General features: G+C 52.9%; 1 protein-coding gene across 2 annotated transcripts in view; it reads right to left on the bottom strand.

Annotated features, from left to right (window-relative positions):
• Positions 1 to 22,794, bottom strand: part of PADI4 (peptidyl arginine deiminase 4) — a 32,795-nt gene extending 10,001 nt beyond the window's left edge. The window contains exons 1-10 of one of the 2 annotated variants that reach the window (XM_042996520.1): positions 22,655 to 22,794; positions 11,626 to 11,806; positions 9,440 to 9,506; positions 7,803 to 7,870; positions 6,215 to 6,332; positions 4,928 to 5,053; positions 3,290 to 3,468; positions 3,029 to 3,132; positions 1,997 to 2,108; positions 528 to 635 (exon numbers count right to left, since the gene is read on the bottom strand). In XM_042996520.1, the coding sequence (XP_042852454.1) occupies positions 528 to 635; positions 1,997 to 2,108; positions 3,029 to 3,132; positions 3,290 to 3,468; positions 4,928 to 5,053; positions 6,215 to 6,332; positions 7,803 to 7,870; positions 9,440 to 9,506; positions 11,626 to 11,806; positions 22,655 to 22,746 (1,155 nt within the window). In that variant the 5' untranslated portion in view covers positions 22,747 to 22,794. Of the gene's footprint in view, positions 1 to 527; positions 636 to 1,996; positions 2,109 to 3,028; positions 3,133 to 3,289; positions 3,469 to 4,927; positions 5,054 to 6,214; positions 6,333 to 7,802; positions 7,871 to 8,464; positions 8,653 to 9,439; positions 9,507 to 11,625; positions 11,807 to 22,654 lie in introns of those variants that run through there. The other variant, XM_042996521.1, reaches the window with a different exon arrangement.
• Positions 22,795 to 24,820: the final 2,026 nt, after the last annotated feature.

Below are 24,820 nucleotides of genomic sequence, written 5' to 3'. Positions count from 1 at the left end.
TTACACAAACCTGCCAGGCTAGTCCGGCATGATTCGCCAATATGTCACCCCCACCCCCAAACACACACACGGTCACATCTAGGAAATGACCACCCTGATCCCCAAACCCACCCCACACCCCAGATGGAACACCCCCCGAGGCCAGACCCCACCCAAAAGACAGATCCTCCAGCCGGACACCGGGGAAGGTGCCAGTCCTGGCTCCACCCCCCCACCTTGCCACAAGAGCATCTTCAGAGGACCAAGGATGCCCAAGCCTGACCTACGTCCTTGGCAGGGTTATTCTGAGGACAGGCTGAGCTCATGGCTGGAAAGAGCTTTGGGAAAGGAAGGGCCAGATCTCGTCTCGGCAATGACAAAAATAACATGGTCCACCTGCGTTGATGGCGGCTTAAGCAGGAGCTGCATCTACGGAGCGGGTGTGCTCAGCCACGGGGGCTGGCGGGGGAGGGGAGGGGGGGACGGGCAGTGAGGAGGGAGACCTGGGGCAAGGGGGTTTCAGCACTGCCGGCCCCCCCAGCACGTACCAGCATGCACTTGATGGGGAACTCCTTCAAGCCTCTGTTCCTTGGAGAGTCAAAGACCACGGGCAGTGTCTTGTGCGGGGCTTGGATGTAGCCGACCTCTATCTCGTCCTGTGTGTGGAGCGAGCGAAAGGAAGGCTGAAACGCGTGCTCTCTGGGTTGTGACACCCAGTGCAGGGATCGGGGGGTGGGGGTGGGCGCAGAACCATCCGTCCCCCTCCCACGCCGTGGTCAAGGGCAAATTCCACCCCAGAGAAGGGGCTCTGAGGAAGCGGAGTTTATTATCCTGTGTTTGCCCCAACAAGTTCACCCCCACTCCTGGTGAGTGCTGGGACCGAGTGCTGCAGGTGCCGGGGACCCGGTGAGCGAGCCTCAGACCCTGCCCTCAGGAAGCCGGGCACCTCGCACCCAGTGTGAGGTGCTGGGCGGGGAGGTGAGGGTCTGTGGGGACACCCAGGAGGGGCTCCTGATGCTCTGCTAAGCTGAGGCCTGAGGTGGGAGCACGAGATCCCGTCCCCCAAAAGGGGGCAGGTCGGACCCAGCCTCGCCCGTGGGGCAGAAGCAGAAAGGGCTTGGCAATGAACCCAAGTCCTGCCCGCGTTCTGGCGGACGGATGAGACTACTTTTAGGCTGAACCCCCCGGAATTACCACTCCTGTAGGTCAAAAATGTGCCATCAGCAATTTCGTGCCGTTCGATCCGACTCAACACGGAACGACGCAAGAGGAAGGGAGGGTTTATGCGTGGGGTTGGGAGAGGGATGGGGAAATTGGGGGAGGGGAAGCTTTCAAGCCGGGATGGTGCGAGCATGACCCGGACGTGGGGGATGGGGACGGGGAGGACAGTGGTGAGGGGCCGCGGCAAGAGCAAAGGCAGAGGCCAGAGCAGGGCGACCGACCGGCATGGCAGGGCAAGGAGCCTGAGAAAGCAAGGGAAGGGCAAGGAGGTTCGGTCCAGCCCGCCGGCTGCCCACAGCCACTGCCCCGTGCCACGCACTGGGTGCAGAGCTGAGTGAGACTCAGTCCCTGAGCTCAGGGAGCTCACGGCATGAGCGGGGAGCCTGGCACAGAAGCGGAATGGAGATACGGTGCGGCCGGCAGGCTGGCACCAGGTAAGGGGCGGCAGGCTGGGAGGCCAGGCTGGCGACTGCGTCCAGAAACCTGGCTTGGAGGGAGGGCCACTGGAGGGACCCGCTGAGCTCCAGCCCCCTGAGCTTTGCGTCATTTCCAGACGCCATCTGAGTTTTCGGGCAGGCAGGTGGTTTTCATCTTGGTGAGCACGGCAGTTTAATCGCTGGCCTGGGCCCCCGTACGCGGGGACCCTCAGGGGCTCCTCACTTCCTGCCCCTCTGAGGGACGGTGGCCAGTGAGCCGCCGGGCCCAGCCCCAGGAGCCTGGGTCCCCCAGTGTCGCTTGACCCTCAGGAGCACCCACCCCGCGTGTCCCAGCTCCCCCGGCCCACAGGGCCGCACACCTGCATCCACCGGTCCCCCACACTCTGCTCCCTGCTGCACACGGTCAGCTGGCACTTGGCTTCCTGGGTCAGCGCAGTCACGGACTTAAGGAAGTCCTCATTTTCAAGCATCCTAGAAGGAGCAGAAAAAAGAAGCCCCTCAGGGCTCTGGATTCAGCAGCCGGTGGCCTTGGCCTGGCTCTGAGGGGGCAAGCTGGGCCCCCGGAGGGTCCCCAGGGGTGGAGCAGGAGCTCGGGCCCGGATGGAGTTGGGGACGGGCACAGTGGCTGCTGGGGAGATGCCTGGGGCCTGGACGGACATGCCCGGCTCGCCGGGTCTCCCTGCTCCTAGCAAACATCTCACTGAACTCTTGCAACAATCCCTGAGAGGAGCCAACAGGTACCGCCTTCCCTTGAGGAGACGCCAGAATGAGGAGGTCAAGGCCCAAGGTCATGCCATCCGGGGGCGAGCACCCAATCTGAACCCAGGCCTCGCTGGCTTCCAGCCCGCGTCCTCCCGACCAGGTTGCTCCCTCACCCCTTCTGCCTGGAAACGACTGGAAGAGGAGAGGGGAGGGTCCCCTGAGACCCCAGGATGCTTAACAGGTGCGCTCAGATGGCAGGGTGGATGCTGGGGGGGGGGGGACCCAGAGCAGCTTGTTAGCTTGTTAAAAGGCAGACGGGCCCCATCCCCAGACCCAAGACCCCGCGGTTCTGGGGTTGGCCCGCAACGTGCATTTGAAACGGTTTCTGGTTCGGCAGAAGGTCCGCAGGGCTCACTCTCAGCAGCCCGGGAAGCCTGGCTCACCGACTGAGGGTTTTCATCTGCCGGGCCTAGCGAATTCTACAGTCCTTCAGGAGAGAAAGCCGCACTCGGCGTGCATTAGGGCAGGACAGCGAGGACAAACCAGACTGGCCGGGAGCCCTCCGCACGCTGCGATAAGGGGCATTTCCCCCCATTGGCACAGCGGAGATGCGGCGGGGCCTGCGGCCAGAACCCAGGGCCCCTCCTGGCGTACCTGTGCCCCGCCCGCTGGCACCCCAGAGCCCTCACCTGCACACGTACACCTCCTCAGGGGGCTGAGTGTTGGGGGTCATGATCCAGGGGGCCACACGGAAGACCACACTGTCTTGGAAAACCAGGGTCTTGGGGAGCTCCTGCGAGGCGTGGGTAGGGGGAGGGCTATTGCAGCAGCCAATGCCAGAGACCCGCTTCCTCCCAGAGGCTGTGTGAGCCTCCTCCCCGGCTGGGCTCTGCACCCCCACCCCCCGCCTGGCGACTCAGCTTCCCCCTTGGACTGCCATCTTGGCCTACCGGGTTGGATGTGTCCAGCAGGGAGACGGTGAGGGAAATGAGCCCCGGGAAGTTGGCGTCTGGGAAAGCGAGGCCCTCCACATAGAAGTCTGTGCTGTGCTGGCCCCCCGGGAGTTCCAGGGGGTGACAGGGCTGCTTTGGCCCCAGGACCTCCCTGTACCTGGAGATCTGATTGCCTCCTAGGAGAGAGAAGGGAGGCCCAGGTCTGCTTCTCCCCGGTGCTGCGATGCCTTCTCGGGGCCACCGCTGCCATGGAGACATGTCACAGCCACTCAGAGAAAGAAACCTAAAGTGTCAGCTGGGACATCGCCCCCTGGCTGGGGCTCCAGGGATGGAGTGACCGGGGTGGGGGTCCCTGAGCCATTCCCGAACATATACATACAGGTCCACTATACATTATGGTTCGTTCGCTCATCATTCATTCGTTCATTCATTCCTGAGCCCCAGCTCTCGGCTGACACTGGGGGAGACCAGGGTGGTGGTCACAGTCTCCTGGGTGAGTGAGGAGGAGCAGAGACGGTCAAAATCACAGATGGTAGTAAGTGCTGTGATGGGGGGGAAACCCAGAGGGCCAGGGAAGGCTTCCTGGAGGAGGTGACGCCTCAGCAGAGGCAAAGAATTGGTTTGCCACCGAGTCAACGTCAGTCTGATCACCTTGATCTAGAACGGGAGCAAGTCAGATCAAGCTGTGCCTCTGCCGAGAGCCCTCAGATGGCCTCGGCCGCCTCCCTCAGACTAGAAGGCAGAGTCATTCCCCGCCTACCTGAGCCGGCCCTTCCCCTTCCTTCTCCACCCTCACCTGCCACGTTAACCCCGAGTCCTGCACTCCAGCCTCACTGGCCTCCCTGCCTTCCTCAAGCCCACAGGCACCATCCTGCCTCACTCGGGGCCTTTGCTCCTGCGGCTCCCTCTGCCTGGAGTGCCCTTCCCCTGAGCGTCTGCGTGGCTGTTCCCACCCCTGCTGCTCGAGTGACACCTTACGGAGGAAGCGTTCCCTAACCTCCTCTCCTCACACCCCCAGACCCTACCCCTCCTCTACGCCCCCTTCCTGGTTGCGCTCTTCTGCACAGCCCTCAGACACTAGCTGCTTCACTTACTTATTTTATACATTGTCTCTCAACCCACCAAGAGGAAAGCGACCTGGGGGCAGAGGCGTTTTCATGTGCTTTGCTCCGGCCCCGTGCCTCAAACAAGCCCGGCGCTCGGGAGCAGGCGCGAGCTGCTGCGAAGCTAATGCTGTCTTTGGTCGGGAGGATGCTGGAGGACAAAGTCTGATGCCGTCCGCTTGGGCTCGACGGTCCCCGTAAACCAGAGTCCTCTGTGTGCGTGCGTGTGTGCACGCGTGTGTGCACGCGGCAGAGGGGAGGAGACAGACACAAACACAGCAGGCCTCGGAGCGGGGGCTACTTCCTCGGTGCTCGCCAGCACCAGACATCATGTGAGTGTCTGTCTGCACATCATCTGTGTGTCCTTTCTAGAAGGTAGCGGCATGGACGTCCACCTTGCTCACTGCTGCATCCTTGGCCCTAAGAACGTGCTCCCTAAGAGGGGCTCAGGAATTAGTCGTCAAAGGGGGGTGTGAAGGGGCTGTCCCGGGGCGGGGAGGGGACACCGAGGTGACAGCCAAGGGTGACTCACGGCTGGCTTGGAACACCCTGACTTTGTCCATCTCCGACTTGGCCACATGGAGAAGTAGCTGGTGCCTGGCGAAGAAGTCCCTGGGGGTGTTCGTGTTCAGGGTCACCAGGGACATGTCCTGTAGGTCTGGACCGAGAAGGGAGGGGCCTGAGACGCAGGCCCCTGAGACCCTCTCCTCCCCCGCTGCTCCCCTCAAGCCCCCCTCTACCTGGTCGCCTGGTTTCCTTTTCCTTACGCTCTTTCCAGAATTTAAATGATGATTTTCATTTTGGAATGAAAGCTAATTAAGTTTTTGGTCTTCTCCCGCGACAGTGAGCTTAGCGTACAAGCTCCGGGAAGCAGGGGCCACAGCTATCTTGTTTAAAAATTTTTTTTTAATGTTGGGGCTCCTGGGTGGCTCAGTCGGTTGAGCGTCCGACTTCGGCTCAAGTCATGATCTCACGGTCTGTGAGTTCGAGCCCTGCATCGGGCTCTGTGCCGACAGCTCAGAGCCTGGAGCCTGCTTCGGATTCTGGGTCTCCTCCTGTCTCTGCCCCTCCCCTGCTCATGCTCTGTGTCTGTCTCTCAATAATAAAGAAACGTGAAGATGCGTCTGTTTCTGTGCTCTTCTAGCCGCTCCCTCGGAAGACCACCCCCTTAGCGCCCTCCTCCCACCCCAGCCACCTCAGAGGGGTGCCAGCAGAGACCCCGTGCCCACCCCCATGCTTGTGCCCTGGTGTTGGGATGTCTGGGTTCAGATCCTGAACCTGTGACTTACTGGCTGTGTGACCTTAAGCAAACCGCTTAACTTCCCCATCTGTAAAATGGGGTGAGGACAGCATGTACCTCCAAGCCTCAAACTGAAGGATGAAACGAGTTAATGATTCTGAAGTGGTCACAGAGGTGTCCAGAGGGCGGCAGGGGCCCGGGGCTGCTCTGACATGAGTTTGGGGGCGGTAGGCTTTCATTCTGAATAATTTCAGGTCCCAGGTTTGACCCAAGAGCAGAAATTTGGGTTGGGCAGCGGACCGGAGCATGGGGCCCGGAGGAGGCACGGGGAGACGCAGCACTGGTCCCAGGTGCTCTGTGGCTGCTGTGTGACCGTGGGTGCGTGGCCTGCCCTCTCAGGACCCCTGTCCGCTCCTTTTATACAATGGACAAGCTAACAAGAACGTGCTTCCAATAACCCATTTCTGAGGGCTGTTCCAAAGCTTAGGCTGCGTAGACAGAAGGGCTTGACACACAGACAAAGCTCTATTTCCATTAGCTCTCTGGGCAGGGGGGAGGCTGGGGGGTGGGGGTCCTTACCTTGGCTGTCAAGCACCCTATCATCCCTGCAGTCTATGGTGGAAGATTTGGGGTTGTCCTTGTCGCAGTTCACCAGCAGGATGGCGCCTTGCCCGCGGGGGCCCCAGGTCCAGGCCCTCTGTGGACGCCCAGCAGAGACGGGGCACGTTTAGAAAACCTGTGTGTGTCCCTCCACCTCTTGGGGGAAGCAGAGCCACCTTCCCCCAGCACCCAGATAGGCTTGTGCAGTTTCCACATCTCACTCCCACATCAGGTCAATTCTTTAGTCCCAAGAGGGGATTTTTCCTGCTCCAAAAATCCTAAACAAATTCCCCCCAAATGCAATGCATCCACCTATGGAAAGGAGCCCAAGAGGGGCGCCTGGGTGGCTCAGTCGGTTAAGCGTCTGACTCTTGACTTTGGCTCAGGGCATGATCTCACGGTTCGTGGGTTCAAGCCCTGCATGGGGCTCTGCGCTGACAGCATGGAAGCCTGCTTGGGATTCTCTCTCTCCCTCTCTCTCTGCCCCTCCCCTGCTCTCTCTCTCTCTCTCTCTCTCAAAATAAATAAACTTTAAAAAAGGAGCCCAAGACAGTAAAATTGATTTCAATGGCTCTAAGAAACTGTCTGATTGGCAAACCAAACTGAGCTAAATATTTGTGTCAAGATTCGAATGTAAATGGTTATTCTAACGTGAACTCTTTTTTTTTTTAATATGAAATGTGTTGTCCAATTGCTTTCCATACAACACCCAGTGCTCACCCCAACAGGTGCCCTCCTCGATGCCCATCGTGAACTCTTTAATTACTCCTTCACCAAAGTGTGGGTACTATTCTTAGCAGCTCGTTGCTGCCTGTCCAAAGATGAAAGCCAGTTAAGCAGCCCCTCCCGGGAGGGACCTACTGGCGATGACGTCTTCTGTTTGCAGGTGTCCCACCCCCAGGGAGTGACTGGGTTGGGATGGGACAGAAGCACGAGTCCGCTGCTCAGATGGTAATTCTTCCCTCTGCCTTTGGCTGACCCCACAGAGGGATCTTCATCTTTGGACAGGTCCTATCCTTCTAAAGGGCCCACCAGCATTAAATCGGGCAGGCAGCTTTGGGATTTCAGTTGCTTCCTGAGGTTCGTCCTCTGCAGACCCCAGTTAGGACAGCCTGCGTGCCTCGCTCAGGCTTTCAGCATCACACTTTCCCCACCCCCACTTGGCTCCTTCCCTCTCCTCCCCCCTGCCAGTCCTTCCTTTCTCTATTCATCACTCCCCACCAGCAGCACCATGGGAATCTCTCCCACCAGCCCAGAAAGCCCCCGGTGGGAGGGGTTTTTTTGTTTTTTTTGTTTTTGCCAGAGTTAAGAACTGCCTGCATTAACTGGATGACTCTGTCGTTTCCAGTTTGTAGGACAACACATGCTCTGAACGCACAACGGGTGAACATCTAGCTTTGCAAAAGAGACGGGGAACATATGCATCAAAATGGACATGGGGATTGTAGTTTTCTTCTCTCCCTGGTTCTTGCTAAAGGGACAGGCGGCCATTCGTGCCATCACCAGCAGGGGGCGCCAGAGGAGAACCCAACGGAGTCAGGGCGCAGCTCCAGAGGCTTGAGCCTACCTGGCCTTTCCGGGCTCCGGCAGGCTTCACTTTGCCAGTGCGGGTGATGTCCGCGCTCAAGGAGATTTCTGCAATCCCACCAAGAGGAGAGGGTTGGTGAAGGGACAAGGTCAAGGCACTCAGCCTGGCCCGGGGAGGCGGGGAGGGGAGGATAATCCTTTCCCGGGGAGATTGTCTGCACTGCACGGCTTCAGAGGAGACACAAGTTCAAAGATGCCCCCATGTCCCCCAGGAAGACGTCTGACTGCAATTCAGACAGCAAAGCTGGAGCTTCTGACCGCACGCACTTTCCTTTGCAGGGGAACTTGTCACAGCTGCGATGCTACCCAGACCCTACACGTCTAGCCACCTTCAGGGGTTCAGAAAGAATTCCCAGCCACCCCCAATGGGATGCTTGGTGCAAAGACACCTCGCCGGGCTCCCAGAGACCTCTGGCCTCAACTCCAGTCCCCAGTGACCTTGGGGTGGGGGGCCCAGCCTCACCAGGCTCTTCTTTATGTGCATTATGACTGTGCTGGGGACAAATCATGGCCCCAGACATACCCCTCTCTGTGCAAATGCCAAGTCCGAGAAAGCATATACCGGTTTCTAAATCCCTCCCACCCTCTCATCAGCACGTGTGGTCACATATGCAAGGTGTTACATAGAGTATATGTAATGACCTTGTGAGCTCCCAGTGTGAAGTTGACCTGGATGACCTTTTAAACACATCCACGGCCATGTGGTCGTCGATTCAGAGCAGCATAGAGTTGAATGCTCCGCATTTCCCGGCTCCTTCACTAACCGGCTGCAGCAACTTAGGCAGCTCTATCCGCCTCTTGTGCCTCAGTTTCCTCATCTGTCAAATGGGCTATAACAGTACCAATTTCACTGGATTGTTATGTGGTTTAAATGTAAAGTCTTAGCACAGCGCCCGGTATAAAATAATTGCTATGTCGTTCATATTATTAAAATGCATACTCATGAAATAAGTGTGTATTAATGCATGAAATTGATTTGTTAATGAATGAAACCCATTAATGAAATGAAACGTGACGTTTTCACATGCCGTTCATATATTTAATGCGCGTTTAAATGGCAACAACAATCTTACAAAATCATCGTTTATGATGAGGGCAAGTTAGAAAATATACTTTATTTAAAGAAGAATATTAAATAAATATGAGTCTAGGCAAATCATCGGTATGGCAGAATGGCAAAGACGGGAGGTAAGTCGTGGCATATGGGGAACATTGGTCTATCTATTATTGTATAAGACTGTCATCATCTGCTTTTCTTATAAATATTTGAAGTATCAAAAGGTATAGAGGCTCATATATGGAAAATATATGTAGCACTTCCTAAATTGAGAAAATATTAACGTGTGATTGCACACTCTGTAAATGCCTTCCCTCCCCTACCCCTCGGTGAATGTCTTTATGGTTCACTGATGGGGGAGGGGATATTTATGAACCACCAGATGCATGACTAGCCAGAAATTGTCCCTTTTTTCTGCTCAGTCTAAAGTAAGATCCAGTGTGTAGTTTCTCCCGGAGAGATGCCTTGCAAGGGTGGGGTGTGTGTGTGTGTGTGTGTGTGTGTGTGTGTGTGTGTGTGGAGGGGGGCAGTGGGACCCCAAGATCCTGGTGGTCACTTACCGACACCAGTGACATAGAGCAGGGCTTGGATCGGGCTGGTCTTCGATCCATAGTATGAAATCTGGACCTAAAAGGCAGACCAAACCATGAATGTCTTCTCTTAGTCATTCAACAAACACTAACTAGACCCCTGCTCTGTGCCAGCTCAGGGTGGGATGTTGCAGAGACCAGGATGAACAAGAAGGGATCCCAGCCTGTAAGGAGCACCCCAACTGATGGGAGCAGAGGGGGCAGCAAAGTACTCAGATGACCACAATGCTTAGAAGTGGGCCCTATGGGGGAGGGGGGGGTATCGCCTGGGGGGCTCAGTCGGTCAAGCGACCGACTTCAGCGCAGGTCATGATTTCGCAGTTGGTGGCTTCCAGCCCGGCGTTGGGCTCTGTGCTAATGGCTCAGAGCCGGAGCCTGCTTCAGATTCGGTGTCTCCCCCTCTCTCTGCCCCTCCCCTGCTCTTGCTCTCGCTCTCGCTCTCCTCTCTGAAAAATGGATAAACCTTAAAAAAAAATTGTTTTTAAAAGAAGTGGGCCCTATGGGATCCCAGAAATGGAAGGGCTGAGCCTGCGGAGGCCATATTGGGCGGGGGGGGGGGGGGGGCGGAGCGTCAAGATTGACACTTTTGAGCAAAATGGCAGAGGGTTTGCTCCCCAAAGCAAACCCACAGAGCTGTGACCCCAAGAAGCGGTGCTCTGAGGGGATGGTCTGAGGTGTTTGGGTCTGTCCTGTAGATAGTGAGGATCCAGGGAGGGGTCACAGCGGCCATCACCTCGCGTCTAGACCGGGGCATCAGCCTCCAGTCTACTGCCTGGATCCAATCTACTCTGGACGCTGCAGCCAGTGGGGACTTTCCAAGACAAATGCAGACTTGTTACTCCCTGGATGACAGGTTGTCACTGGCTTCCTGTTGCCCTCAGAAAATGAGGTGCCTGATGCCGAGACCTCTGACGCTGGCTCCCTCTCTCCCCCACTTTCCTCCTCGCCCTCTTTTCTTGCCATGCATATCTTCCTCAGTTTCCCCAACACACGCCTGACCATCTCCTCATCTAGAGTGTGCACACAGGCCGCGTGTCCCGTGTAGAGTTCCCACTCCGCTTTCCCTCTCTTAGGCGGGTCATTTCTACCATCCGTCAGCTTGCCACTTCTTCCAGGAAGTTTTCCCTGATTGCACCCTCACCGACCTACTTTAGGGCCCAGACTCTCTGCTCCGACGGCAGGCAACAACTCTCCATCCCAAGGGGAAGACCGCTTGGCCTGTCCTTCTGGAAACAAGTGCTCATTGGCCCAGATCTCTTGGGGAACCCCAGAGGCTCCTCCTGAGCTCATCTACGGTTAAAGGGGCGTGCAATGGGTTGAACGGCCGTCCCCACAAAGATACGTCTTGGAACTTGCGAACGTGACCTTATTTGGAGAAAAGGTCTTTGCAGAGGTAATTAAGTGAAGGGTCTTGAAAGGAGATCCACGTGGATTATCCGGGGAGCTCTTAAATCCAGTGACAAGCGTCCTTCTCAAGAGTGAGGCAGAGGGAGATTTGACAGCCTGAGGAGGGGGGGACGAGACCACGGAGGCAGGGACTGGAGTGACAGGGCCACAGGTCTAGGAAGCCGGAGGAAGCAAAGAACGGGGTCTCCCCTAGAGCCTCCGGCGGGAGGGCAGCTGTACGGACACCTTGATTTTGGACTTCTGTCCTCCAGAGGGAATAGATTTCCGTTGACTTGAGCTGATATAGTGCGCGGTCATTGGTTCAGCAGCCACAGGACACCAGTGGGCACGGATCAGAGCTTCCTAGGGCTGCCTGGCCGTGGCCTCCCAGCACACGCTCCCGTTCCCAATTGCTTACCTGTGTTTGATCTAGCTTGTAAGCCCCGTGCGGTCTGCAGCCTCACCTATCTGAATCCCTTCTGTGTCTCCAGTGCCCGGCAGTGCCTGGCATGTAGTAGGTGAACAGTAAACATTTGCTGAACGGACGGATCGAATAAATACCCTGGCCTCCGCAACCCCCTGGCACCCGTACGTTGTGAGGCTGCCGTGGCCACGACGGTCGTCATAGATACCCGGAGAGGAGGAGGATAGAGACCCCTGCCGGGGGGCGGGGGGGCTGGGGTCAATGCGGGACAGCCTGTGAGTAGCAGACCTGATGCCACTGGCTGGCCTCCTCCCACACATCCCACCCCCGCCCCTGCCACACTCACCTTTTGGTCGCCTGTGCTGTTGCTGGCATCTCTCACCCTCAGGCTCACCTCCAGCCTCGGGTCCAGGGACCACTTGGAGGAGCCCTTGGGTTTCTTCTTGGCTGGAGGGCCGTGGGCAACGTCCACGATCACTCCTGGGGAGGCACTGATGCTGAAGGACGTGCAGCCCGTGGGGGCAGAGCTGTGGAAGAGACCGTTGGGGAGGACAGGGGGGTACAGTGAGGCGGGCCTGGGTCACCACTGATGCCCCAGCATTCTCCCTTTCCCCCAACAGGCGTAAACACCAGATGGCAGCCAGTCGGCCCTGACCACGGGGCAGGGCGGTGGCGGGGGGTGGTGGGCACCGTGAGCTTGCCGGGAGGTGGTGAGAAACGGAAAAGCCCCTGAGCTGAAGGGCTTACACTTGAACTAGGAGAATCGCAGAGGGACATGCCCACCAAAGGCACACACACGGATGTGTGCGCACAGCAGACGGCGTGCCCAGGGGTTTACACCACGCAAGCGCGCACACGTGGGATTGTGCGTAAACGATCACACGGACTCCTGCTTCTGGAATACGGCCGACCGGTACTCGGAAGGACCTTCCTCTTAGGAAACAACCGGATCACGATTGAAATATGCTTTGTAGAGCATCGCTGAGACCCTGAGACATAAGGGAGATCTCCAAGGACTCCCTTCTCTGTGTGCACGTGCACACACATACGCACCACGTGCTTAAATCGAGGAACACCCAAACCGAGGAGAAGATGTGAAAGGTATCCAGAAAGAAAAGTTAGATCATCTACAAAGGAATAACTATTAGATTGAAAGCCGGCTTCCCAGTAGCAACAATAAAGTCCGGAGGACAGTTGAATAACAGCTTCAAAGTATTTTGAAGAAATAACTGTTAACGTAGAATTGTGTGCCCCACAAAATTATATTTGATTTATTATTTTTTTTACATTTCTTTAATGTTTATTTATTTCTGAGAGAGAGAGAAACAGGGTGCAAGCTGGGGAGGGGCAGAGAGAGAGGGAGACACAGAATCCGAAGCAGGCTCCAGGTTCTGAGCTGTCAGCACAGAGCCTGATATGGGGCTCAAACCCATGAACCTTGAGATCGTGACCTGAGCCGAAGTTAACTGACTGAGCCGCCCAAGCATCCCTATTTGTTTATTTGAGAGAGAGAGAGAGAGCAAGAGAGAGCATGAGCAGGGGAGAGGGGCAGAGGGGGAGAGAGAGAGGGGGGGGAGAGAGAGAATCTCAAGCAGGCTCCAGGCTCAGTACAGAGTCTGAGGCAGGGTTTGATCCCACAACCTTGGGATCATACCTGAGCTGAAATCAAGAGTCAAATGCTCAACCCAGTGAGCCACCCAGGCACCCCTAGATGAAAAACACACTACTAGCAATAGAGAGGATCACAGCCTATTAATTTAAAGTTCAACTCACTTAGAACATATTCTAAAGTTATATGCACCTAACAATATAGCCCCAATATACATATAAGGCAAAATTTGATAGAAATACAGGGATAAGCTGACAAACCCATCATCATAGTTAAAAACTTCAAGTCCTTCTCAGTTAACAATGGATTAAGCAGACAAAAAATTAGTAACATGATTAACAAGCTTGATTTGGTAGACACACCTAAAATTCTTTGCTCCACAACTAGTGAATATACATTTTCCCGAACAAAGCACACATGGAACACCAAAAAAACATTAATCACATCATTGGCCATCAAAATAAGTGCAACAAATGTTAAAGGATAGGTCACAAACAGGGTAGGTAGCATATTCTTTGATCAGAACGTAACTAGGTTAGGAGTCACTAACATAAAGTCCATTGTTAAGAGTCCCATACATTTGAGGGGTGCCTGGGTGGCTCAGTCAGTTAAGCTTCCTACTTCGACTCAGGTCATGATCTCACAGTTTGTGGGATCGAGCCCCACATCGGGATCTGTACTGGCAGCTCAGAGCCTGGAGCCTGCTTCAGATTCTGTGTCTCCCTCTCTCTCTGCCCCGCCCCTGCTCATACTCTGTCTCTCTCGCTCTCAAAAATAAATAAAATATTTAAAAACTTACCAAAAAAGTCCCATACATATGAAAATTTAAAAACCAGACTTCTAGATAACTTACAAGTCAAAGGACAATTAACAGAAATTCAATAATAATACTTACAACAACAGTTAACATACTATATTTCAAAACTTTTGGGGGAACTAAAGGTGTTGCTTTGTGCCTTACAGGCCTATATCTCCAAAAAGAAGAGAAAAGCTAATAAGTAAGTATTTAGGAAAAAAATAGAAAAATAAAGTAGAATGTAATTTCCCAAAATAAAGAAAATAAAGATGGTGGAAATCTGAAATATAAAACACGTAAATCAACAAGGCCAAAATAGACTAAAACAACCGATAAACCTCTGGCAAGATTGATCAAGGAGAAAAAAAATTTTGAAAACTAAGAAAGAAACATCACGACAGGAAAAACAAATTATTTTGTAGATAGTTAATAAAAGGTAACAAAAACTTCATGGCATGATTATCTGAAGCCTCCCCCAAACATTTTAAAATTTAAATTCAAAAGAAATACAAAGAATGTAATAAGATAGTAAGACAGAGAGGCAAAATTCAGTTGCATTTCTGGATACCAGCAATAGTTAGAAAAAATAATTTTAAAAAAAAATTTTTAATAATTTTATGGAGAAAAACAAGCCTATTGAAAGCTTTAGAGAAGACCCAAATTAATAGAAAGAAGTATCACAAACATGGTTAGGAAGGCCTAATATCATTATGATTTGAATTTGCTCCAAATGAATTTATATATTCAATGGAATTGCAGGGCTTTTCATAGAACTTGACAAGTTGATTCCAAGATTTATGCAGAAAACCAAGGGGTTAAGATAATCAAAGTATTCCTCACAGACAAGAAGCAAAATGTGAGGAACTTTCTCTACCAAATATGAATTTACCAGAAAGCCGAGGATGGCACTATAACGGCTCAGGCAGGGACAAATGACAGTTGTAACTTAAGAGAGATTCTACTTGACCTGTGACACAGTGGTCTTGCAGACAAGTGGGCAAGGTAAGATTTTGTAAGATTATGTAAGGTTGTGTAAATGGTGCTGGGACAATTGAATGCCCATATGGAAAATAGTTAAATGGGATGAATAATTCAGTTGATCCCATCCTCACACCATATACAAAAACAAGCTGCAGGGGGATTTAAGACTTACATATGAAAGGCAAAAATTTGAATTTTTTTAAAAATAGATATTGTTTTTTAGAGAAGTTTTAGGTTCACAGCAAAATTGAGAGGAAGGTACAGAGATTTCCCATATAGCTCCTGCTCCCTACCCCTACATACAGTCTCCCCCATTATCAACATCATTCACTGGAGTGGTACATTCATTGAAATTGATAGACCTCCGTTGATATATCATAATCACCCAAAGTCTACGGTTTACATTACATTTCACTCTTGGTGTTGTACATTCCATGGTCTTAAACAAACATATGCACAATGACATGTATCCACCATGATGGTATCATACAGAGTAGTGTCGTTGCCCTAAAAATCCTCTGTGCTCTGACCATTCCTCCTTCCTCCCAACCCCTGGCAACCACTGAGTTTTTACTGCTGCCATAGTTTTCTCTTTTCCAGAATGTTACATAGTCGGGATCGCATAGTAGGCTTCTTTTAGATTGGCTTCTTTCTTAGTAACACGAATTTAAGTTTCCTCCATGTCTTTTCATGATTTGAGAGCTCACCTCTTTTTAGCACTGGATAATATTCCATTGTCTGGATGTGCCATTGGTTTGTCCATTCACCTACTGAAAGACTCCTTGGTTGCTTCCAAGTTCGGGCAATTATGAATAAAGCTCCTATAAACGTCTGTGTGCAAATTTTGTGTGGACGTAAGTTTTCAACCCCTTTGGGTAAATACCAAGGAGCGCAGTTACTGGTCTGTATGGTTAAGAGTATGTTTAGTTTTGTAGGAAACCACCAAACTGTCTTCCAAAGTGGCTGTACCATTTTGCATTATCACCAGCAACGAAATGAGAGTTCCTGTCCTTCCACATCCTCTCCAGCATTTGGTGTTCTCTGTGTTCTGGATTTTGGCCATTCTAATGGAGTGGCATTAGTGGAGTGGCATCTCATGATTGCTTTATTTTTCATTTCCCCGATGACATATCATGTGGAGCATCTTTTCACACACTTACCTGCCATCTGTGTATCTTTTTTTTGGCCAGGTGTCTGTTAAGATCTTTAGCCCATTTTCAACCAGGTTGTTTGTTATTAAGAGTTCTTTGTATGTTTTGGATAACAATCCTTTACCAGAAATATCTTTTGTAAATATTTTCTCCCAGCCTGTGGTTTGTCTTTCTATCCACTTGACAGTCTTTTTTAGAGCAGAACTTTTCAATTTTAATGAAGTCCAACGTGTCAATTTTTTCTTTCCTGGATTACACCCTTGGGGTTGTGTCTAAAAAGCCATTGCCAAACCCAAATTCTTCTAGATTTTCTCTTATGTTACCTTCTGAGAATTTTATAGTTCTCTGTTTTACATTTAGGTCTGTGGCCTGTTCTGAGTTAATTTTTGTGAATGATATAAGGTCTGTGTCTAGATTCCTTTTTTGGAGGTGGATGTCCAGTCGTTGTACCATTTGTTGAAAAAACTACCTTTTTTCCCCTGTTGTGTTGTCTTTGCTTTTTTGCCAAAGGTCAGTTGATGTATTTATGTGGGTCCATTTCTGGGCTCTCTATTCTGTTCCATTTATTTATTTCCCTGTTCCTTTGCCAATACCACACTGACTTGATCACTGTAGCTTTATAAGAAGTCTTTATAATATAGTGTCAGTCCTCCAACTTTATTCTTCTCCTTTAATACTCTGTTGGCTATTCTGATCTTTTTTACCTCTTCATATCAACTTTAGAATCAGTTTGTTGATACCCACAAAATGGGATTGCATTGAATCTATAGATCAAGTTGGGAAGGACTCACATCTTGCCAATATTGAATCTTCCTATCCATGAACATGGACTATCTCTCCATTTATTTACTTCTTTGATTTCTTTCATCAGAGTTTTGTAGTTTCCTCATATAGGTTTTATTAGATTTATAGCTAAGTGTTAAATTTGGAGGGGGGAGTGCAAATATAGTGGTATCATGTTTTTAAATTTCAAATTTCACTTGTTTGTTGGCAGTATGTAGGAACATGATGGACTTTTCCACATTAACACTGTATCCTACAGCCTTGTCATAGTTTTAGAAGGTTTGTTTTTTGTTGTTATTGTTAATGTGTTTGGATTTTCTACAAAGACGATCATGTGACCTGCAAATGAAGAGAGGCTTATTTCTTTCTTTCCAATTTGTATCTCTCTTCTTTCCCTTTCTAGTCTCATTGCACTTGTTAGGAATTTTAGTATGATGTTGAAAAGTGATGGTAAGAGGGGACATCTTTGCCTTGCTCCTGATTTTAGTGGGAAAGCTGCAAATTTCTCACCATTAGGTGTGATGTTAGCTGTAGGTTTTTTGTAAATAGTCTTTATCAAGCTGAGGAAATTCCCCTCTAAGTTTACTGAGAGTCTTGTCATAAACAGGTGTTTGATCTTTTAAAAAAAGATGTTGCAGCATTTTTATACCATTTCTCAAACAAAACACAAAACTAATAAATATTAAAGATTGTAAGTTCAACTAAATGAGAATAACTGTCTTCTGTTTACCAAAAGACACCATGAAGTGAAAAGACTAGCATAATCTAAGGAGAAGATATTCATGACATAAAACCAAAAAGGCTTAGCACCCACAATATGTAAAGAACTTGGGCTAATCAATATGAAAAAGACAGATAATGCAACAGAAAAAAATGGCCAAAGACATAAACAGCCATTCACACAGGTTGAAACAGAAAAGGATGATAAACATGTGAAGACTCACTCCATCTCACTAATAAGTAAGGAAACAAAAATATCCAGGTCATAGTAACACAGGAGTATACACCAACCTGACTGGCGAAAAATAGTGCCATAGACAATATGGTTCAAAGTCAACTCTAACACACTGCTTATGGGGGTGTGAAGTTAACCACTCTGTAAAACAACTGGGTGCTCTCCTATGAAGTCAAACATTGGCCCCTCAAACCCAACAATTCCACCGCTAGACAGACACCCCAGGGCATCCCTGGAGCATGTACACCAGGAGATATGTCTGAGGGTGTTCTGAGAGTGTACTTTCTGTACCAGTGAGTGACCCACAGACCATGGAAGGACTAGTAATGGCAGCAGATTCAAACTATGGAAGGCTCCCTGGGGAGCCTGGGGAGGGAAAGCTGACTCCACAAGGTCACAAGGATATGAGTGTTATGATTGCATTTTCCATTTTTATTTGTGTTGTAAAATTCTCCTTCTCTGTATCAAAAGCTGTATGTATTCCTTATAGAGAATTAGGAAAAGTACATGATAGGCAGTCTTTGAACATAGCCCCCAATAATTCCACCTCTGGTGCTCATGCCCTCCTGTAAATCCCTCCTCCTGAGGGTGGGAAGGGCCTAGTGACGGCCTTCTAACCAATGGAAAATGGCAAAAGCAATGGGTTGTCGCTTCTGTGGTTGAGGTTACAAAAGGCGCTTTCTCTCTGCCTCTCTCCCTCACCCCTCTCTCCTTGGCTTCCTCACCTGGAGAAGTCAGCTGCCGTGTCGTGAGCTACAGAGAGGCCCAGATGGCAAACAACCGAGGGAGGCGTCCAGCCCACGGGGAACCGAGTCCTGCCAACATCTATGTGAACAGGCTTGCTAACATGACTATGGCTCCACTGACACCTGGACAGTGTCTCCGTGTCCCCCACTGGTGCCCCAAAGCGGAGGACCCAGGAAGCCACACAGGAGTCCTGCCCCACAGACAAGGCGAGAAAATAGACGATATTGTTTCAAGCCACTGGGTTTGGGGCAATTTGTCCCACAGTGATAAATCATTAATATGAGGCTAACAAGGAAGAAAGTAGGGGAGAAACAGACAGAGGAAGGAAGGGAGGAAGGGAGGAAGGAAGGAAGGGAGGAAGGAAGGAAGGGAGGGAAGGAAGGAAAGAAGGGAGGGAGGGAAGGAGGAAGGAAGGAAGGAAAGAAGGAAGGAAGGGAGGAAGGGAGGAAGGAAGGGAGGGAGGGAGGGAGGAAGGAAGGGACGGAGGCAGGAAGGAAGGGAGGGAGGAAGGAAGGGAGGAAGAAAGGAAAGAAGGAAGGAAGGAAGGAAGGGAAGGAGGAAGGAAGGAAAGAAGGAAGGAAGGGAGGAAGGAAGGAAGGAAGGAAGGGAGGGAGGGAGGGAGAGAGGGAAGGAGGAAGGAAGGAAAGAAGGGAAGAAGGAAGGAAAGAAGGGAGGAAGGAGGGAAAGAAGGAAGGGAGGAAGGAAGGAAGGAAGGAAGGGAAGGAGGAAGGAAGGAAGGAAAGAAGGAAGGAAGGGAGGAAGGGAGGAAGGAAGGGAGGGAGGGAGGGAGGGAGGAAGGAAGGGACGGAGGGAGGAAGGAAGAAAGGGAGAGAGGGAAGGAGGAAGGAAGGAAAGAGGGGAGGAAGGAAGGAAAGAAGGGAGGAAGGAAGGAAAGAAGGAAGGGAGGGAGGGAGGGAGGGAGGAAGGAAGGGAGGGAGGAAGGAAGGAATGAAGGAAGGAAAGAAGGAAGGAAGGGAGGAAAGAAGGAAAGAAGGAAGGAAGGGAGGAAGGAAGGAAGGGAGGGAGGGAGGAGTTGCCTAGAAGAGAATGGAATCTTACCAACTTAGGGACAATCATTGACATTTTGATATTTTCTTTCAGGAGATTATTTTTTTAAAATGTTTGTTTATGTAGGCATGTATTTTGAGAGACAGCGCACGTGCACGCAAGCAGGGGAGGGGCCGCGAGACAGGGAGGGAGAGAGAATCCCAAGCAGGCTCCACGCTGTCAGCACAGAGCCCAACACAGGGCTGGATCCCACAAACAGTGAGATCACGACCTGAGCCGAAACCAAGAGTCGGACCCCTAACCGACTGAGCCACGCAGGCGCCCCAGGAGGAGATCAATTTTTGAAGTAAGTTTTGCAGGACCAAGAAGCAGCAGATGAAAAAGAAACTCATCTTTCCCCCAGCGCTCCCCTGGTCTCTGTTCCCCAGTTTCCTTCTGTGGGCTGTTCACCCTGCGTGGGCCCTTATGCCACCCCCGCAAAGTCAACCTCAAGTTCTTAGCCTCCAAGGACGGCGAGCTGGTCATCTCAGCCGCAGGACAGGAGAGGGGCACGCTGGGCGTTCGGAACAGCAGGAACACGAACAAGGGACTCAAACGACAACGGGCAGGCCGAGCCGGGGGGCCAAGCGGGGGGCGCACGCAGCCCGGCTCGCTCTGCCCCACGTGGCTTCCTCGCCAGGGGCAGGAAGACGGGCGCAGACAGGCAGGTCTGTGGCCTCACAGCCACCCTCTGTGCCAGATGGGGAAACGGAGGCTCAGGGCAGTGAGGCCCAGCTGGGAAGTGGCACCACTGTGATTGGACCTGGGATATACGTCCTTTCCTTCCGCTGTGTTTCAGACCCTCTCGGGTCCCTGACCAAGGGGCTTCCATAAACACAGAGGGGTTTTCACTGTGAGTCGGGGGCGGGGAGGCGGGGGGGGATCCGCCGCGTGTGTTGCTTTAAGACAACCCAGAGCTGATCTCTGCGTGATTTCTACTAGCCTCTGCGGGGACAGCGCTGAGAGCTGGAGCCCCAGACAAGCGACCTCTGGATCCAGCTCCCGCATCCGGCATTTGCTTCCCAACGACCCCCGGCCGCACAGCACTCAGTGTCTGCAAGTCTTGAATTCGGGAGATCACGCAGTCTTTGCGGGAAGGGGGACCAAATTACTTGTGTCATTTGTAATCCTCGCCACACGCCGGCAGGGTGGATGTTAACGTTCCCATTTGACAGACGGGTACACCGAGGCTCAGACAGAGACTCGCCCGTGTTCCCCGCTGTCACACTGAGTGGTCACCTGTTGAGAAGGAGACGCTGGGGGGACAGTGGAATTTTGTTGGAATACCATCAGTGTATTTCCCATGACAGGAAAAGAGCTTTTCCAAATGCAGAACGGAAATCGCAAACAGCGTTTGTTAAGAGCAGCTCTGGAATATGGGGCCTACGGCCCCGGGTCTGCTCCTGCCTCTACAACCCTATCTTTTTTTTTTTAATTTTTGTAAGCGTTTATTTATTTTGAGAGAGATAGACAGAACAAGCCAGGGAGGGGCAGAGAGAGAGAGAGAGGGATGGAGAGAATCCCAAGCAGGCTCCCCACTGTCGGCACAGAGCCCACCGTGGGGCTCGAACTCATGAACCGTGAGATCGTGACCTGAGCCGAAACCAAGAGTCGGATGCTTAGCCCGCTGAGCCACCCAGGCGCCCCCCAGCCCTGTTTTTCTCACCCCAGGGGCTCTGAGCCCAGTGGCAGAGGGCTCGGCTTGAGCTGAGGGGTGGAGGCGTGCACGCCGCAGGGGGAGGACCAGGGGGCTGGGCTGGGGAGGAGGGCGTGTCTCAAGAAGAGAATTCACCTCCTCTTTCCCCTCCCCCCCCAACCCCCATCAACCCCCAGTTTGTTCTCAGGGGGAGGCGGGGGGTGGGCATCGAGGAGGGCGCACCTGTTGGAATGAGCCCTGGGTGTTGTATGGAAACCAATTTGACAATAAATTATATATCTATTTATACACATATGAAGAGAATTCAGACTGCAGTCGGTGTGGCGGCTGCACAGGAGATGCGAAGAAGGTCCTCGTGAGGCGGGGCTGGGGGGGGCTGCGGTCAAGGGCAGGTAAGAAAGGAGAGGGAGGAGTCCCCAAGCCAGGCTGCCTGGGTCTGAATCCCAACTCCCTCACCTCTGGGCTGTGTGGCTTCAGGGGGGTTACTTAACCCCTCAGAGCCTCAGCTTCCTCTTCTGTAAAATGGGAATAGCAGCACCGCCTGCCTTCATAAGGCCATTGAGTGAGTTGTATGTGGGCAGAGGGAGGGAAATCTGGGGCATCACTGTGTGAGATGTCCGGGGGGGGCGGGGGGTTGGTGAATGACAGGGCTCTGTGTCTCAGAAGGAGCTCACTCTCAGAGGGGGCAGGTGGCCTCAGGTGACATCAGCCTCTCTTTTCCCTTTATCCCTCGGCCTCTCGGTCTCCCGCTTCCCCTCCACGTCTCCGGGAGGCTCCCCCCTTTGGTGCTGCTCTACCGCGGTCCAGGTTGAGGCAGAGGTGCCACTTTGAAGGAAATGTCCCAGACAGTCCCGTGGGCACCATCGAGGACCACAGATGTCCGGCCTGGGAGGGAGGAAGCCGGGGGAGGCCGCTACCTCTACTGACGACAACGACACCGACCACGCGCACTCGCTGAGCGTCCCTAGACCGTATCTTGTTTAACCAGAGCCTGGGGCCGGCTTGGCACATAGTAGGTGTTCAGTTGGTATTTGTTGGATGGATGGATGGATGGATGGGTGAAAACCACTAACAGTATGTCCAGCTCTATGCTGAGTTCTTACACACTTTCATGTTTAATCCCTCCACCCGCCATGTGAAGTGGATATCATCCCCATTTCACAGATGAGGAACCTGGGGCTCAGTTGGCCTTGGCCGCAGCCGCTCCCACGCCACAGCCTGTCCCATCGCGGATGCGTTATTACGCACACCTGGAGGGAGGCTCGGCTGAGAGGTGGGGGGCTGGCAAACGGCCCCTTGAACCAGGTGTGGGTCGTGGAGTCCAGGCCCTAGCCTTCCTTCCGGGGCCGTGGGCCTGCTGTGTGCCGTGAGGCAAGTCACAAACCCTCTCTGAGCTCCGTTGCCTCAACGGCAAAAGGAGAGGGTCCTGTTGGCCCTGCGGTCATTCATTTGCGGTGAGGCCCTGGGGAACCCTCGCCTCGAGTCCAGGCACATCCCGGGGCCACGCAGCTCTTCCCCTCTGGCTTCTCCCTTGGCGGCAGCTACGGAGGCTGAAGCCCCAGCCAACCACACATACTGTGTCGGCAGAACCTGCTCATCCAGCATCACTGGGCCCGTCCCCGCCCCCGGCCCCGAATGTCCCCACTCACCTGTAGACATCCAGCTGACTTTCGGTGCCCAGGACACACACGGCATAGGTGGGCTCCTCCGGGGCCACATGGATCACCGTGCCCTGGGCCATAGTCCCGCCAGCCCGTCCCTCCAGCTGCAGGGAGCCCCTCGGCTGGTTCCTTTATAAGGCCCGGCCCGGCCGAGCCATGAGTCAGCACCTGTGGTTTGCGGCCGGCGGCTTAGCCCTCCCCACGCAGGCCCCGGGGCGTGTCCTCTCCACCCTCCCCAGCCCAGGAGATGCCCCTCGGGCCTGTACGAGTGAAGATGCCAGAATCAGGGGACTGAAGCCCGCGGGCTCCTGGGAAGGGCCAGGGGCTCAGGAAGCCTGGGGGTGGGGAGCGTAGGTCTGAATCTTCACGTAACAGCCCCGTGCGCACCTGGGGCCCTCCCACCTTGCCTCGCCGTGCCCAACACCTGTATCAGGAGGAGGCGAGAAACGCAGGGGCCTCGGGAGATCGTCGCCAGGAGGTCACGGCTGGCTCGGGACGGGTCTCCCCGGGCTGGTCACCCACGTGATGGCCCACTTGCTATGTTCCGTGCGTCTGGCAGCCGTCTCTGCCCCTCGCATGGCATGGCCCGCTGAGGCAGGCCCGTGGGGGGGAACACAATCGTGATTCCCTTGCTTTGTTCTCACGGCACCTCTCGGAGGTCAGTGTCGTTATTATTCCCATTTTACAGAAGAAACTGAGGCACAGGGAAGCTAAATAATACTCCTGGGGCTCCACCAGCCATAAGGAGGAGCCTTCTCGGGGCTCAAAGCCCATTTCCTGAGCCAAAAGCCAATGCGGCCGGACCTGATGCTCTGACCCGTCTACACTACTACTTGTACACAGCAGGTCTTAATAAACCCAATTTCCCTGGCTGGTCATAGGGTTAGGACTAGTTTGAGTTTGGGAGGGAAGCAGAGGGAGGGGGCTGTCAACTGTCAGACTCGAGAAGGCCCTCGCCACCAGACCCGGTCATCCTGTGGACGGGAGACTAGGCACAGAGAGGGCTATGACATGCCCACTCTCGCACAGCAAGTCGGTGGCAGGGTTGGGCTCTACCCCCGAGCCTTAGGTCTCCTGGAGTAGTTTTCTTCTTTATCCTTCTCCCCTTTTTTGCTTCAGGATTTTAGGGTTTACATTTGCTATGAATAAGCTACAGAGAGAACAAGCCCAGAGCACTTCTGTTAATTCAACAAACATTTATTGATTGCTTCCTGTTTGCCAGGCCCTGCTCTGGGCACTGAGGATACAAAGAGAACAAAACAGACAAAAGTCTTGCTTTCATGGAACTTTCTTGTAATAGAAAGAGAGAGCCAATAGGCAATAAATATAATAAGTGAATTATATAACATGTGAGCGTTATGGAAAAATGAAACAATAGGGCAGGGCAAGGGGTAGATTGCAGTTTCCAAAAGGGTGATCAGAGGAGGTGACATCTCAGCCGACTGGAGGAAGGTGACAATGAGAATACCTGGGGGGAGAACATTCCAGGTTGAGGGACCGGCCAGTGCAACTAGTGCAAAGGCCCTGAGGCAGGGACGTGCCTGGAGGGTTCAAGAAAGGGCAAGGAGACCCGTGTGGCTGGAAGGCAGCAAAATGGGAGGGGGGCTGGAGGGCAGTGATAAGAGGCCGGTGTGGAGCACAGAGAGCCTTGCGGGCGTTGTGAGGACTTTGGCTTCTACCCCAAGTGACTTGGGGAGACAGGGGGACATTTTGAGCAGGGCAGACCCATGGTCTCATCTCTCTGGCTGCTGGGGGGAGTCAACCACAGGGAGAGCAGCGAGGAGGCTGCTGCTGTCCGGGAGGTGGTGGATGATGGGTGCTGGCAGTGGAGGAGGTGAGAAGCAGTCAGATTCTGGACATAGCCTGAGAGTACAGCCAATAGGATTTGCAGATGGGCCAGAAGGGGGGCAGCAAGAAAAGTGAGGAGTCTAGAAATCCAAGGTCCGGGGGGTGGGGGTGGGTGGGGATGAGCCCCTGGAGGGATAGATCTGGCACCCACTGAGCGGGGAGGGCTGGGGAGGGGCAGTTGCAGGCGGCGTGGCCATCGGGAGTTTGGTCCCGGCCATACCGAGCGGGAGCTGTCTATCTGAGTCTGTGTGGGGACGTCCCGTGGGCCGTGGGACACATGATCCCGGAGTTTGAGAGGATCGGGCT

The sequence above is a fragment of the Panthera tigris genome, chromosome C1 (assembly GCF_018350195.1).
Source record: "Panthera tigris isolate Pti1 chromosome C1, P.tigris_Pti1_mat1.1, whole genome shotgun sequence".
Taxonomy (NCBI): domain Eukaryota; kingdom Metazoa; phylum Chordata; class Mammalia; order Carnivora; family Felidae; genus Panthera; species Panthera tigris.
Note: the sequence above shows the minus strand (reverse complement) of the source record. Positions and strands in the feature narration are given on the sequence as shown.